Source organism: Erpetoichthys calabaricus, chromosome 4, assembly GCF_900747795.2.
Source record: "Erpetoichthys calabaricus chromosome 4, fErpCal1.3, whole genome shotgun sequence".
Classification (NCBI taxonomy): Eukaryota; Metazoa; Chordata; class Cladistia; order Polypteriformes; family Polypteridae; genus Erpetoichthys; species Erpetoichthys calabaricus.
In genome coordinates this window covers 133,138,671-133,155,779 of record NC_041397.2, presented here as the reverse complement: position 1 = coordinate 133,155,779, position 17,109 = coordinate 133,138,671, and the positions used below count along the sequence as shown (strand labels likewise).

The 17,109-nt window shown below is 36.6% G+C and overlaps 1 protein-coding gene and 1 non-coding gene across 2 annotated transcripts; one reads left to right on the top strand and one right to left on the bottom strand.

Moving 5' to 3' along the window:
• Positions 1-573: 573 nt before the first annotated feature.
• trnae-cuc (transfer RNA glutamic acid (anticodon CUC)) lies at positions 574-645 on the bottom strand. The gene has a single exon. It is a non-coding gene; the product is annotated as a tRNA-Glu (tRNA).
• A 208-nt stretch (positions 646-853) lies between these two features.
• piga (phosphatidylinositol glycan anchor biosynthesis, class A) lies at positions 854-14,626 on the top strand. The gene is made up of 5 exons (XM_028799800.2): positions 854-2,322; positions 2,594-2,726; positions 2,866-2,998; positions 6,930-7,136; positions 12,734-14,626. The coding sequence occupies exons 1-5, from the start codon at positions 1,605-1,607 to the stop codon at positions 13,037-13,039; spliced, it is 1,497 nt and encodes a 498-aa protein (XP_028655633.1). The 5' UTR covers positions 854-1,604; the 3' UTR covers positions 13,040-14,626.
• Positions 14,627-17,109: the final 2,483 nt, after the last annotated feature.

Here is a 17,109-nt window from a genome sequence, read left to right as displayed (position 1 = left end):
TACAGTATATAAAAAGTGCCGCTTGTAAAAAACCTCAAAGCAATGCATACTGTCTGTGTGGTTGTGAGAGCCCGACTTCGCCTAGTTTGACTTTGAATATATCAAGCCAGCTCGTCTGGCAACAACAATCACATTATGGTCGAAATCACAGAGATTAAATGAAATCACAGAGATTACATTTTTTCACCCATTCTGGTGTTTGATGTGAACATTAACTGAAGCCTCTGACTTGTATCGGCATGATTCTATGTGTAGCATTGCTGTAAGATTGGTTAATTAGGTAATTTAATAGATAAGAAGACGAACAGGTGTTCCTGATAATTTCCTCCGTGAGTATATATTGTATATGAGTTGACAATAAGGATTACTTTATTACTCTTTCATAGGACTGGCCTGGGTGACGATATACACAAAGCATGAAGCTGTTTGGATAGAAAAACCTGTAGGAATTGTTAGACATGTTTTTTCAAAGTTGTTATAACAAACATTCACATATTGATGCAAGTAGTGTATTAATGGTATTCTACGCTGAATATTAAATACAAGCAATATTTAGCAAGTGAAAAATTACCTTTCCCTGACCGGGAATCGAACCCGGGCCGCGGCGGTGAGAGCGCCGAATCCTAACCACTAGACCACCAGGGAGTTAATATTGCGTTACTTGTCCATGTAAATGTATACTCCTAATTGTAAATAATCATTATTTTAATGATATTGAATTGAATTTCTATTAAGAAATGTTAAAAAAGAAAAAGTAAAAAAGGAAACGTAATCACTTCATGGCCGTTCATTACTGTGAGCATGCTTTCTGTTTCTATAGTAACAACTTCGTTAGCGGAAGCGGAAGCGCAAGCGCAGGACAAGCAACCCGGAAGGAGGAGAGCTTTTCGAATTGAATGAGCTGTGTCTTGGCAAATTATTAGCGTTAAGTATTACTGTTTTATTTTAACTTGTCTTCTTGAAAATCTGTGCGCTGACTTCGGAAACGCGATTGTTCTGAGAGATTATAAGGCGTAGGATATTCGAATTTTTGTTTTACGTTGCCTTTTTAATTTCGACGTGCTGCCTTATGCACACTAAAATCGTAGCTCTGCCAGGGTTGTATTTTATGTATTGAAAATAAAGCGAAGAGTGCGACCGAAATTAATTTGAAAGTTGTTTTTCTTTTAAAATTATTTTAAAATTATGGACATTATACTGTTTCTTCATAGAACGATCGATTGACAACGTACGGCCGATGATGTGTAGGTTCAGTAAAATGCAGCTTACTTGACGGTCGTTTTTGTGCAGTTAGAGAAGTTTATTCAAATTAATGATACACCCAAAGCTGTCGGGTAAATCACGGAAATTTACTATTGTCTATGATATATTCATTGAGCATTTATTTACTGCAGATTATTAGAATGTCAATTATTATTATCAGAATATTAACAGACTATGAGATTTTGTATATGTTTAGTTTATTTCAGAATTATTGCAATAATTAAATATATGGCACTGAAGTGCATACTAAGCACTTTTGAGAACAGGACATTTTTGTTGGTATACAAAGATTTCATTTTTGGAATGGCAGAAACTTTGACCAGTTGGATATAATCCACAGTATGGGTAAGAAGAAGGAAAAATGTCGGAAGAAAACCCTCCTCCAAAAAACGTTGGATGGGACTACACCCACTTTAAACAATTGCATCTCTCAGAAGCACAAAATTTGCATGGTTTCCGATTTCTTCTACCCAAATATGGGAGGAGTAGAAAGCCATATTTACCAGCTGTCCCAGTGTTTGATTGAACGAGGACACAAAGTCATCATTGTTACCCATGCTTACGGTAACAGGAAAGGCATTCGCTTCCTCACAAAAGGGCTCAAGGTTTACTATTTGCCTCTGAAGGTCATGTACAACCAGTCCACTGCAACAACAATCTTCCACAGCCTACCTCTCCTCAGGTGCATTTTTGTCCGGGAGTGTATTACAATTGTTCATTCTCATAGCTCTTTTTCAGTTCTGGCCCATGATGCTTTGTTCCACGCCAAGACAATGGGACTGCACACTGTTTTCACAGACCATTCACTTTTTGGATTTGCTGATGTTAGCTCAGTGCTAACAAATAAACTTTTGACGGTTTCTCTCTGCGACACCAATCATATTATCTGTGTGTCCTTTACGAGCAAGGAGAACACAGTCCTGAGAGGTGCACTCAATCCTGAAATCGTCTCTGTTATTCCTAATGCTGTTGATCCAACTGACTTCACTCCTGATCCATCCAGGCGGGAAGATGGGAAAATAACTATTGTAGTGATTAGCCGACTTGTGTACAGAAAAGGTAAATGTTTGTTAACAACCTTTGTATTATACTTTCTTGACCTTAAGGTATTGCAATGTATGTTGGAAAAATGCTGCCATGTGCCTTTATTCGGTTACATAAAATGTAATGATATTTAAATGGACCATGCGTTGGAGGGTTAGGGACTTGGTAAAAAGTTGTGTATAAGAATATACCATTTGAAAATCTGTGACCAGCAATTGGTTATTATGTTGTTTGTGGCATAGCTTAATAAAGTTATTACTTCATTTTTTGTCATTTATTTTCAAAGGTATAGATTTACTTGCTGGGATAATTCCAAAACTTTGCCTAAAACACCCAGATTTGAATTTTATAATTGGTGGAGAAGGACCTAAACGCCTTGTGATTGAGGAAGTCAGAGAAAAATACCAACTTCACGAACGGTAAAATTTTAATAAATGGATTTTGTGTTTTTTTATTATTATGACAGTTTCTATTATGGCATTATGAGCACTGTTAATAAAAAAAAAAACAACTTAAAATACATTTGAAAAACAATCTTAAAATTGTTTATTTTTGTAGAGTTCGTCTTTTAGGAGCCTTGGAGCACAGAGAAGTGAGAAATGTTTTGGTGCAGGGCCACATATTCCTCAATACATCCCTCACAGAGGCTTTTTGCATGGCAATTGTGGAAGGCGCAAGCTGTGGATTGCAGGTGAGTTTACAGTAGACATAAAAAAATAAGCAAGCACCTTGAAATAAAAATTAGGCAATATGAGATTTTAGCTGTTTGGTAGATACTAATCTTTTAAATGGTAAATACTTAAGTTATGTGTTTTTATTTAGTTACTTAGCGTGAGACAAAAGATGACTATCATAAACTGAAAGATTTTTTTTGTGCGGTTTTGTTTGTTTTAACACCACAAACTAATAGTCAATGGAAATGTGAACAAAAGCATGGTCTCATTGTAAGCAGACATTCTGTTTAATAATCATTTTGGAAATTGTAATAATATTTGATATCTATAGTGTGGAGAATACCAGACTTTGAAATGCAGCAGTCTAAAGTTCTGATAAAAAGCAATGAACTTTAAGCAATTGCTTATTCTGTTCACTTTACTTCAGTAGAGGAGAAAAGCCAAGCAAAATGACACCTTTTATTGGCTAACTAAAAAGATTACAGTATGCAAGCTTTCGAGGCAACTCAGGTCCCTTCTTCAGGCAAGTTAGTGATTCACAATATAGCCGAAGGTGATTAGAGCATGTTAGCAGATGGGAATGATGTTTATGTGATATGACTATTACATGAATATCTATTTTAAATTTTTTGTTACTATACCTTACAGTACAATTAAAAAAGTATTTGTTGTAGTTCTAGGCACATCATTAATATCTAAAGTTCAGTGCTACAATTCATAGTACAAAAGCAGAGTGCAGTAGGCAAAGATTAGTAAACAAAGGAATGACAATAAACAGTAGCAAGAAATACCAATAAGCATAGTAAAAAGTAAAAACACATGTTAGGTATAAAGATATAGCATGTGTTAGACAGAGTAATTAACAATCAGTTAACGCAAGCTAATTAATGAGCTTCAGAATAATCAGTAGCACAGGGTGATTGATGATGCTGGTGCTTACATAACTATAACTGGATCTTGATCAAGTTTAATGCCCTACTAGATCGTTAGCGAATGCCATCAGCTTGTTACATTGCCCTAATGATGAACTGAGCCATTTGAATCAGCCACTCAAGGACCTTGCAGTCTGCATAGTAACCTTTCCCATATCAGACTGTAATGCTGTTAGTCATTATGATCTCAACTTTGTATATGTAGATTAGTGCTGGGAGGTATACTGGTTCATACCGAAAACCGTTTTTAATTTTTGTTATGATAATGGATTTTTCTTATACCGCAACACCGGTTTAAATAGCCTAAACAATGTTCGGAAACTGTTTAAAGGGGAGTCTTTTTCACTGCTACACCGCTAAACACGCATGCAATGGAGTACATGCGTTAGTGGAGGTATTGAGCAGTGACAATGAATAGAGAACATTCAGAAACTGAAGCTGTAGCAGATGATAAAGTTGAACATGATGACACAGAAGAACTTTTGCCGAAAAAAGGAGCCACGTCTGTTGTCTGGAGATACTTTTGTTTTAAAAGGTCGGATGTGGACCAAACAACTATTTACTGCAAATGCTGTCGAGTTAAAGTTGTCGCCGAAGGCAGCCACACGAGCAATTTGCTGCAGCATCTTAGCCACAAACTTGCTATGGAGTACCAGTTGGACACAGGCCTCACACAGCCATAGGTATGTAATAGTTATTAAAATAAACTATTTTAAGTAATGGTAGTAAAAACATACCACAGTAATAAGAAATGTACAATGAATGTGTGTATAATCAGTTTTCTGTTATCTCTATTATCAGTCAGTACAGGTAGTCCTCTACTTTCGATAGTTCAACTTAGATTTTTCGAAGTTACGATGTCGAAAGTGAGACGATAATTTATATAAAATTGTGTAAAATATAACTTTTCAAGTTGGTGTGGCAAGCAAACATTTCTGTGGGCCAAGCGATGCAGTACAATACGTTGCCGGAAACTCCCATATCGTGAGATCTCTCAGTCTAGCTAGCGATCGATAGAGATCAGTGATCTTGTTGTTACAGCACTTTTCAATACGCTTTTGCTAGAAGGAAAGTTAGCTTTGATGATTTGACCTCGATTCCCTGTGTGTGCGTGAGTAGCGAAGAGCAAAAAGCTTCTAAAATGGCATGTGGAGAGTAGTGCTGGGAGGTATATCGGTTTATACTGAAAACCGTTTTTTATTTTTGTTATAATGTGGAATTTTTCTTATACCGCAACACCGGTTTACATAGCCTAAACAACGTTCAGAACGTGCCGCAGCAGGAAACTGTTTAAGGGGGGACTTTTTTCACTGCTACACCGTTAAACATGAATGCAACGGAGTACATGCGTTAGTGGAGGTATTGAGGGGTGAAAATGGACAGAGAACATTCTGAAACTGAAGCTGTAGCAGACGATAAAGTTGAATATGATGACACAGAAGAACTTTTGCCGAAAAAAGGAGCCGTGTCTGTTGTCTGGAGATACTTCGGTTTCAAAAGGTTGGATGTGGGCCAAACAACTATTTACTGCAAATGCTGTCGAGCTAAAGTTGTCAACACAAGCAATTTTCTGCACCACCTTAGCTGCAAACATGCTTTGGAGTACCATGAATGTATGGAACTAAGATTGGCACCCTCTACCACTTCCTCAGGTAAAACTGAAAAAGCTAGAGGACACTCGAGTCAGACATCACTTGTAGACACGTTTGCTAGAGGTACTACCTACGACAAAAAAAGCAAGCCGTGGATCGAGATTACCAATCCCATTACAATCCCTATAGCCAAAGACGTGGTTCCATTAAGTACTGTGGAGAAAGGCAGATTCAGGGCTATGATCAAGACACTGGATCCCAGATATGTGATCCCAAGTTCCAAGTGTAGCTGGTTTACAAAAACTATTTACTCTTTATTCCTTTTCTAAGACATGTTCAGTGCAGTACAACGTTTGACAAGCACCTCTGGATATTTTACTAAGTCTAAATGCCTCTTTGGGTGGTTGAAAATATGTTGTCAAAATTATAGTTTTAAGTTGTTTGCAAAATTTGTTCAATAAAAAGGTTCTATATTTTGACTGCAACTGTCATGCAATGTGATTCCTTCTCTTTGTTAGTGCCGCCCCCTTGAAAACTATCACTTTATGGAGCCATTCAAACCTGTATTAATACTTGTGTGCACATTAAAATGTTTTGTTGTACAATGTTCAGTTCTCATGACAGGGAAATAGGTCATTCTTAGCCAGTCTACTGCAGTAATTGCAGTGGAAACATTCACTCATGCATGGGGAAAAAAATACAAGACTGTGATGGAGGACCCCTGCCATAATACAATAACAGTTTACCACTAAGATATATATCAGGTGGGCTCTTCCATCAGTTAAGTTCTTCATATGTCTCAACTATTTTCTAAGAAAATGGTCTGCTAAGTTGGCTTCTTAAGTCTGTAGGTGATTCTCTTTTGAGTTCAGTATTGGTTTTTATTTTATGCCTACGTACAATCATAAGTCAATGCAGTTTCTGCTCTGCAGTTCACTTTGTAGTGGCTGTCTTGTGCTACTGGTCAAACTCTCAACTGCATAGCATGAATCCTGGGGCTTCTGTGTACATTCACACCAGCCCATGATACTTCTCATGAGGCAGCTGCAGCTGAAAAGTAGACATATTGTCTCCAATAAATTAGTCTGGTTCCAGGGCCAACACGGTACACAAAGGTGAGCCCAGCTATTTCTAATAGGGACTTTTCAGTCTTTCACACACGCACTCCTTTCCACTGAAGGAACTTTCAGCATTCTACAAGACATTTTCAATTTGCAGGTCTAATTTTAATAGGCTTGCCTTACACATATTCATCACCCATTGCGTTTGACACTTTCTGTTGACTCTACCTCTGTGAATCTTTCATTGGTCACTTGTATGTGAAGACCCTCGTTATTAAGGGGTTTATTTTTAGCTTTGTAATTTCAAAATAATCATTATGCTTTACTAATAATACACAATTAACCATATGTATTTTTTGCCAGGTTGTTAGTACAAAAGTGGGTGGCATCCCAGAGGTGCTTCCTGAAGACCTTATTATCCTTTGTGAACCCACGGTTAAATCCTTGTGTGAAGGTCTAGAGATGGTGATTGCCAAGGAAAGGGCAGGAAATCTTCTGTCACCTGCTGCCATTCACAACAGAGTGAAGACACTGTACACTTGGAGGAATGTAGCCAAGAGAACAGAAAAGGCATGTGTGTATAATTATTTTCAGCATAAAAGTATTACCTTTTTCTGTCATGAAAGTGGATATTATTTGGCTCTGTCGTAGCATTTCCAGAGCTACTCAGATCCCATTGTTTTATATTTCATTTTTTCTGCTCTTTTGTTTTTCTTCAAAAAAAGTTCATTGAGACCTATATAAATAGTCTAAACTAACACTAAGGCTTAGTTGCAACATTCCCCAGACACTCAATAACTAATATTTTAAGAGGATCTTTTGTGTTTGTCTGCCATTTCTTCACCTGTACAGTACTAGCTTGTCATTGTTTTGTATGCTCCTTCAATGTTATTCTTTCTTTTGCTGACCTAAGCTCTGTCTGTCATCAACAACCCAATGCCAAAAATATTATGAAAGTATGGAAAATGAAAATTAAAACAGAAGGGAGGGATTTGTAAATTCTTTTTCACAGTACACTATTGAAAACACTACAAAAATGCATTATTTTATGTTTCACCCTTGTTAATTTAATTAAATTTTTTTTTTGTACCCTCTTGTCAAAACTGATGAGTGCAATACGCTCCAAAAAGTTGGGACAGTGAAGTGTTTACCACTGTGTAACATCACAATTTTTGCTTTGCGTCCTCCCCCACCCTAACCTATTGTCTATGGGAGAGGAGCGAAAGCTTTAGATTAGTCAAAAATTTCGATCTCCCGTTTTCGACGCATGTCAATGTTTTAGGGTCCCTGATACCAAAAAATGGTATGATAGGTATATGTCTGTCTGTGTGTCACAGTTTCTTGAGGATGCTCTAGAGCTAAAATGACTGGATGGAAAAATACCAAACTTGAAACTTAAGCTTGTTATGAGATGACAATATTCTGATTAGTTTTTGAGCCAAATCATGAAAGAGAAAGAGACACTCTAGAGGAACCCCTCAAATACCGTAATTCTTCAATTAATTATGAATTCTTCTTGTCAGTTGATATTATGTTCAGAAAGAGCGGTAAACAGTTACTGAAATGTTATAGAATAGTTTGGGTAACTTGGTTCCTAGGGCGCAAAGTCTACTGACTCTTAACGTTCGAATTTTTTTTAGTAATGCTCATTAAGTGTTTGGACACTGAAGACACAAGTTGGTTAAGTTTAGCAAGTGGAGTTTCCCCCCCATTCATCTGTTATGCATATCTTCAGCTGTGCCTTTGTTGCCACACATTTTCAATCGGATAAAGGTTAATCTAGCATGTGGACTCTCTGTTTACACAGCCATGAACCTTTAATTTGTCCTTTTGGAAAATGCAGCATCTGGATGGCAGCCTATGTTGCTGCAAAATGTGTGCCTATCTTTCTGCATTAATGGATTTCTCACAGTTGTGCAATTTACTCATGCCATGGACACTGACCACCCCCATACCATGGCATATGCTGGCTTTTGGACCTGATGCTGAGAACAGCTTGTATGATCCTTTTCCTCTTTGGCCCAGAGAACACATTGACTGTTTTTTTCAAGAACTATTTGAAATGATGAGTCGGACCACAAATGAAAATGGTGGCACTTCTAGACAGTGTTGAAGTATGGCTTCTGCTTTGATTAGTAAAGTCTTAACTTCGCTCATGTGGATGCTTCTGTGAAGGATGTTGATTGACAGAGGTTTACCACAGTATTACTGAATATCATGATATCCATTGTGGATGTAAACGATTTTTAAGAGAGAATCTGAAAGATCGAAGATCAAATGTTTTCAGAAGTGGTTTTCAACCTTGCCCTTTACACAATGAGATTTGACTGGATTCCCTGAATCTTTTAATTAAATTGTGCACTCTAGAGGGTGAAATGCCCAAAATCCTACTGATTTGGTTTTGGAGAATGTTGTCCTTCAAAGTACTGGATTTTCGCTGATGCATCTTTTGGTAAACTGGCAAGCCTCAATCCACATATTTAATAGTCCAAAACCTACCCTGTCACAACTTTTTTGGAACATGTTGCCGGTATCAATTTCTGAATAAATTTATATTCAAAAAACAGTGCAGTTGATTAGGTAAAGCATAATTAACCTCCTGTGTGTACTGTTTTTGTTTAAATATAAGTCAGACGTAATTTACAAATAGCCCCTTTTTGATTTTATTAACATTTTTCCATACTGTTCCAGCTTTCTAGATTTTGGCATTCTATGTAGAAGTACTCCAGACCTATGTATATATTGATTATTTCCTTGTAAGTATTGACACTTGGCAACTCCAAATACTGTTAACTTTTTCCAGACTTGGTCAATTTTACCACTTCTGTCAGTGATACACAGTTTGAGTGACTCTAGCCAAAAAGAAGATTAGTAACCTGATTGAGCGTTGAAACAAAGTTAAAGCCTCCACATTTGCATATGATTTGTTTCTTATTCCTGATAGAAAAATAAATTTGTATTTAAACTTTCCAAATTTTAATTTTTTTTAGTTGAAAAGTTCCTGTCTTCTATATGTATTTTGAAGAAAAAAGTGAGACAGTAAAATTAAGTTCAAATTTTAGTCCTTTGTTTGTACAGTCCATTTAAGTTGTTATTGCAACAGTCATAAATATCTTAATTATAAACTAAAGAGTTTGCACCTGATAACTAGCAACTATTACTACTATGGCTCCCTTGCTATATTTTAAAGCAGTTACTTAAAAAATGACAAAAGCCACTACTGATCAAGCAAAAGTGAGCATTTCAAAAGCAAAACTCCCAGTTTCACTTTACAACTTAAGAAACAACAACGGACTGCATATTGTGCATTTGTTTAATTTGTAGCTTGCACACTTAGGAAAGTTTACTTATTCTCACCATACAAGATCAATTAACAATGTCTTACCATATATTTCTGTTAAATCTATCCTACCAATGCTTAGCAATACATTATATTAAAATTTGGGTTCATTAACAATCTGCTGACTGTTTTATAAACAGAAAGGCGTATTGTATAATTAGTGGAATGTGTGAGCAGGGTTACGGTGACTTCAGCTCTATGTCCACAGACAAAAAAATGAAGCTTTTAAAGAAAAGAACACCATACCCTTCTGTGAAACATGAAGGAGACTCAATTATAATTTGGGGGGTATTTTGCTATGTCTGGCTCAGGGTGGTTTCAGTCTGTGCAGGGAACAATGAAATCTCAAGACTATCTAGATATTCTGGAGTGAAATGTACTGCCCAGTGTCAGAAAGCTTTCTCTCTGTTATGGATCCAAGGATAATGACCGAAACACAAACTAAGGCCGGGTTTATACTTCACGCGACGCATGCTGCAGCGGACAGTCCTGCTACACAAACATTTTACTGTTTATACTTGCACGCATAATTTACGGAAATCTGGAGGAATCCACTAGGTGGCAGTGTGAGATATCATCACGGTGAGAAGAGATTTGTTTTGAATTGCCTGGAACACCCATTAAATTCCGATGACACCATACCGCAGTATCTCTGAAAAGGATGTTTTAATGATTAAATCCATCAATCCAGGGATTTGTCCATTCCAGCAAGCATTGGGCACGAGGCTGAAACAATCCCTGGACGGGCATCAGCTCATCGCAAGGTGAATACAAGCACTCGCATACACTAGCGTCATTTTAGTGTCACCAAATCTGCATATCTTTGGAAGGAAACCGGAGCACACTGTGGAAACCCAGCAGGAAAACATGTAAACTCGAGGCAGAGAATACCAGCGATGTGACTCCCTGCAAGACAGCAGTGCTACTGCTATGCCACCATGTCACTCCCATGAGTGTAATTATTAACAGTATTCATTATTTAAACGAAATTAACGATTTATCTGTAAAATGTAACATACATACTTCAATGCATTTCATCATGAAAGTGATATCAAGTATAAATCTTAGGATTGTAAATGTGCAGAGAATTGGAATATTTTACATTTAATGTGTTCTGTGTGGCGGTCTATTGCTGTTTGCCACTGCTGTCAGGTCCATAGGCAGCCCTAGACAAAAAAGACGTTACAGAAGACGGTATGTGAGACTTTTAAAATGTATTGTGTCATTACGATCGGGAATATGCAATGCTTGAATATAAAAGTACCACAAATGCATTTGTATGTTGGCATTTTGCTTCACCACATCGAACCATTCATCAAACATCGAAGCACACACATCGATCTCGTAGGATCCGCAAAGCGGCTTTCTGTCACATGTAGATAGTAACCAGAGACTAACGTCACATTCCAATTTTTAGCACACTGCGCCCAACCCCCCCGACTTTTAGGTGGTACTGCCATTCATGCACGTGGTCATCTGTGAGGCCTGATTTGAATATAATTGAGCATATGAGGAAAGAACTGAAACATGCAATTTGAAGAAGACACCCTTCAAACCTCACGTAGCTAGTGCAGTTTGCTCAGGGCCAAATTACCTGTCGACAGGTGAAGAAGTCTCACTGAGAGGTACAGGAGTCACTTGTGTGCAGATTGTGCAACAAAATATTCGGTTAAGGGTCCCATCATTTTTGTCCATGCCAGTTTCATTTTTGTGTTATTATATGAAATATCCTGTTTAATCGAAACTCTAAAGCAAAGTCTGATTTTTTTTTGTTACTGAATGTTGTCATTTTCAAGTTATTTCAGAGACAATTGTTAGTTCTTTTTTTCTTGTAGTGAGTTACCAGCAAATGTGTCCATATCTGTATGGGACTGTGTACAGTGATCCCTCGCTATATCGCGCTTCACCTTTCGCGGCTTCACTCTGTCGCGGATTTTATATGTAAGCATATTTAAATATATATCGCAGATTTTTTGCTGGTTCGCGGATTTCTGAGGACAATGGGTCTTTTAATTTCTGGTACATGCTTCCTCAGTTGGGTTGCCCAGTTGATTTCATACAAGGGACGCTATTGGCAGATGGCTGAGAAGCTACCCAACTTACTTTTCTCTCTCTCGCGCTGACTTTCTCTGATCCGGACGTAAAGGGGTGTGAGCAGGGGGGCTGTTCGCACACCTAGACGATACGGACGCTCGTCTAAACATGCTGAAAGATTATCTTCACGTTGCTACCTTCTGTGCAGCTGCTTCGTGAAGCGACATGCTGCACGGTGCTTCGCATACTTAAAAGCTCGAAGGGCACGTATTGATTTTTGACTGTTTGTTTTTCTCTGTCTCTCTCTCTCTCTCTCTCTCTCTCTCTCCCTGCTCCTGATGGAGGGGGTGTGAGCTGCTGCCTTCAACAGCTTTGTACCGGCGGTGCTTTGCATACTTAAAAGCCAAACAGCTCTATTGATTTGTTTGCTTTCCTCTCTCTTTCTGACAGTCTGTGCTCCTGATGCGCACTCCTTTGAAGAGGAAGATATGTTTGCATTCTTTTAATTGTGAGACAGAACTGTCATCTCTGTCTTGTCATGGAGCAGTTTAAACTTTTGAAAAAGAGACAAATGTTTGTTTGCAGTGTTTGAATAACGTTCCTGTCTCTCTACAACCTCCTGTGTTTCTGCGCAAATCTGTGACCCAAGCATGACAATATAAAAATAACCATATAAACATATGGTTTCTACTTCGCGGATTTTCTTATTTCGCGGGTGGCTCTGGAATGCAACCCCCGCGATGGAGGAGGGATTACTGTATATTAATTGACAAAATCTTTTTAATTTTTTTAGGTTTACGACAGAGTTGCTAAAGAAGTTGTCCTCACTATTGATGAACGACTTCACAGACTAATGTTCAGCTGTGGTCCTGTTGCTGGATGCATTTTTGCCTTTCTTGCAGTGCTGGATTTTCTGCTCTTGTTACTTTTGAAATGGCTTGTGCCAGAGTCCTATATGGACAGAGCTGTAGATGCCACAGGTCCTCACGGGTTATGGAGACAGTGGAGCTTGCCAAGAGCAAGTCCAAATGGTGAACAAAAATCAAACTACCACTTAAGTCACTCTTCAGTTGAATTGTTAAATGATGCCAGTTGCTGATTATAGTATAAACACTGTGTTAAACAATTTCAGCTTAGCTTTTTTTTATACTGTAAAATGAGTTGTGCATGTGATTTTTTTTCTTTTTTTAATGTAGCCGTCTCTATACTGTAAAGTATTAGAAATATGTATGAACAGATGCAAATCTAAATTATGTACAAAACATACTTTATGAAAAGGGCTAAAAATGTTATTTTTTAACTTTCTTTTTCAGAAATATATTAACATAAATATATTAACATCATATGATTATTAATATATTAATTAAAAACAGTTATATACATACTTTCATAGATATCATTGTTTTTGTTTTGCATATTACTTTTTAAAAAGCAAATGTTTACTTTTATTGAGTTATTCTGAATTTCCAGAAAGATTATGTGAATATCAGCCATTTTAATAAAAGAGTAAAACGTAAGCTTTTTTCAATTTTCCAAATTTACATAGCTATTAATCTTTTAGTCCCTTTTAATATTCTCACATTATAGTATATGCAAGCAACTTGTGGGGGAAAAAAACTTTTCCTTCACATGTTGCAACTAGTTTGTATTACTCAGCTGTGCAAAGACATTTGTAATGTGACCATGTCCTTATGTTTTAATAGTGTATGTCCTAGCACTCTTGTCTTCCACCATAGTTGCAGAAAAGGTAGTGTCAGGAATCTCTAACCGAACTGTTCTTAAAACTATAAAAAACACATTATGTATTTAAAATAACTGCAGAAATCAAAACTATATATGTGTAAAATTAATTATTTGAATTTTAAACAATGACTGCATCTCTGAGGGGAAAGGTTTATGTAGTTGTTAGTGCAACATAGTGTTTCGATAATTGCAAATGCCACTAAAGTGAAAATTGTTTACACTCCAAAGAAATATTTTTGTGCTTTATAAATGTAAAATTCTATATTGTCTTTTATACATTATTTTGCCAAGTGTTAGTCTTATATATTATTGCACTGAATTTGCTGGATTGAATGTGTTGTGTTGCACTGATTTTTGTTCAGTGTTTACCTCAGATGTATGATAATTAGAATTTCATTTTTGCTGTTTATGTGGTACTGTGCAAAAATAGTTAACATTGTGAAAGCGTAGCAGATTAGTGTGCAACACGTAAAAATATTAAATAATGAACTAACTTTGGTAGGGTAAATTGCAAATTGTTAATATTTGACAGAGGAGTATTGTCCTCGGAACTTGCAAATGTCTATTGTCAAAATTTCACAATAATTTGTAGTATTCAAAAATGAGCATGGATAAATAATTGGTTTTAAAACAAATCATGCAGCTTCAGTTCTGTTTATTTTGTGTAAGTCTGTAAAAAAGTTTGCCAAATTAGTCTTACCAGTTTTTGCCGATTATATCTCATTTGGTAAATGATATGGTTAAAAATATTGACCATTAAGTGTATTTTAAAAATGTTAATGATAAAACTGGTTTCTGTATAATAAACCTAATTCTGAGTTTGTAACCATTCTCAAAAATGAATTGAAAATGATTCAAGCTGAAGTATAAATTTGAGAATTTGACAAACATTTTTTTTATCAAAATAAAGAACTCATTGCAACAAATGTCTTAATCTGAACATTCTTGTTGATTTTATATATTATCCCTTTTAATCATAATTTGTCCTTTGATTTCTCTGTTACTAATAAATCTAGTTTAATACTTAAATACTACTATTGTTATATCAATATATTTGTTTTAAGACCTGTACCGCACTTTGTTTCATTTATTAAAAATTAATCTATACCAATTTTAACATTAACAATTTGTATATATAATCATTGTGGATCACCTTTAATTGCGCATTTGATCTGTTTGTTTATATACAACAGGGGCTTGGCTTTCTGCTCCTAGATTTATTTGGTGTCTTGGTGTTTTTTTTGCAGGAAAAGCATCTGTGAACTCCACTAAACTCTCCTGTAACAGGTGGGTGATTTCATAATGTGAATAAAGGTTATTTGTTACAGCTTATTACTGTGTGTCAAGCAGTGTGGTCCTCAGATTAGTCAACCTGCTACTTCAGAAGAACCTGTGCACAGATTTCAGAAAATGTGCTCAGTGTTCTCACAGATAAAACAAATTATCTCTATATGACAATGTTTATTTACATAAATACTCTGATTTTATAATAATAATAGTAGTAGTAGTAGTAATAAATAATACAATTTATATATACTGTATATATAAGTATAAAAGTGTCTTTATATAAAAATATATAAAAGTGTCTTTTATAGGGTCAAAGTGCTTTATAACATTGGATGCAAATAATAACCACCTTCAACACCAAATAAAGGTAAACACAGGAACAATGTTTTGAGTTAGAATAAAAGACAACAAACCAGAATAAAAAAACAAAATATATAAAACATTAAAAGAAAACCCTAAATAAATAACATAATCTGTGATTCAAACACATCATCCTGAGCGCCTGGGTTCTGTTCCAGAAAGTGAGATTATGTAATCTTGGATTTTAGAATGAATCCCAGTTTGCTATAGCACGATTTAATACCAGTGGATTAGGTGGTTCCAGAACACTGGATTTCAGTCAGATCACACAATCCTAGATTGGTTAATCTGGATTAAAGCATGTTCACAGCAAAATATACAAGCCCTTAACAGTGCATGACAATCATAAGCATATTCTCCAAAAGAAGAGTCACACAGCAGAAGCAGGCAGTGAAAAAGAGATGATGTGGGTGAATATCACTGACAAGATTCTGTTAAACTGTTAATCAGTTAATTGTTTGGTGAATTGTTGCATTGTGCAGAATGTACCCCTGATGATATTATTCTACTTAAAATGTTATATGCCCTCAAGTAAGCATTGTATTCCATTTTTGTTATATTAATATCTTCAAAAAAATGTAAGACCTATGACAAAGTTTTAAGCGTAGATAGAGTCGTTCTAATTGTCACTGTGAGAGACATTGAATGCTGTTCAGTCTACACTGAGCAGTATATTATCCAGTAATTACATGACAAAGAATGCAAAGGTTAAAGATTTTCATTGACAAATCTGCAACTGGAGACTGGCAGTGCCCACTTTTTAAATGGTTACCCTGGTTATACCTGAGACCCTGGATATTTGGCCTCAACATTTCTATAGTAATTATGTGAGTGGCATGTCATATTTTTTAAGAATGAATAAGAGGACACATTGATATTTGTACTGGGTATTTGATATACATCCTTGCGCTTCATCTGTAAAAGCCATCAGCTATAAACTACAATAACATGCCAAATAATATTGTTGCCTTGTTCTATTACAGAACCCTGAATTGAAACTATTAGTGAACATATTGGTATTGGTATTTGCGGAGTAGGAGAGTCTTCAGAGGCGTTTTTCTTTAAAAGGCCAGAGAGTTCAAAGAAGGGATGAAAGATGGCAGCTTCTACCTCCAGAGAGTCTATTATATAAGTTCTTATCACTCACAAATATTGCAGTTACAGTATTTAAATTTGATTGCCCTACCCGCAACTCTGTGGAATTCCTCTTTGATGGTGGTTATTTATCTCTGTCTCAGGTAGATGGCTTGTGCGTGTGTGTATGTGCAGATACCACTTCAAACTTGAGCATATTTTTGCAATTGCTGTGCCAACACCTGTGGCATCTCTAATGTTGTGAAGAAAACAGCTAGGTCAGGTTGGGGAGCATGCACTGGTATAGTACATTGCCACACTTGGCACACAACAAAATAGCTTGGGATTCTGGTTGGCAAGCCCCCAAGCAGACATGCGGTCCACCACCACTCTCCGGAAATGACCATCTACTGTATCTGCTACAGCCAGGTGTTACGTGGGCGTCCCCTTGGCCTGGTGCAGACGCTCAGGTCCTCAACAATGAGGATCCTGCAAGCCAGATCACACTTGGGGAATTGTGCCACATGGCCGTAGTGCCGTAGCTGATGCTTCCTCACAATGCAGGTAATGTGCTTCTTTCGGGACTCCATGAGCAACTGCTTAACCAGCCGTACCCAAGGATTCTCCCAAGAGACTCACCACACAGAATACATTACATTCATGATATTACAGCTCTCTGAACATTTTAGAATAGTAAGATGTATA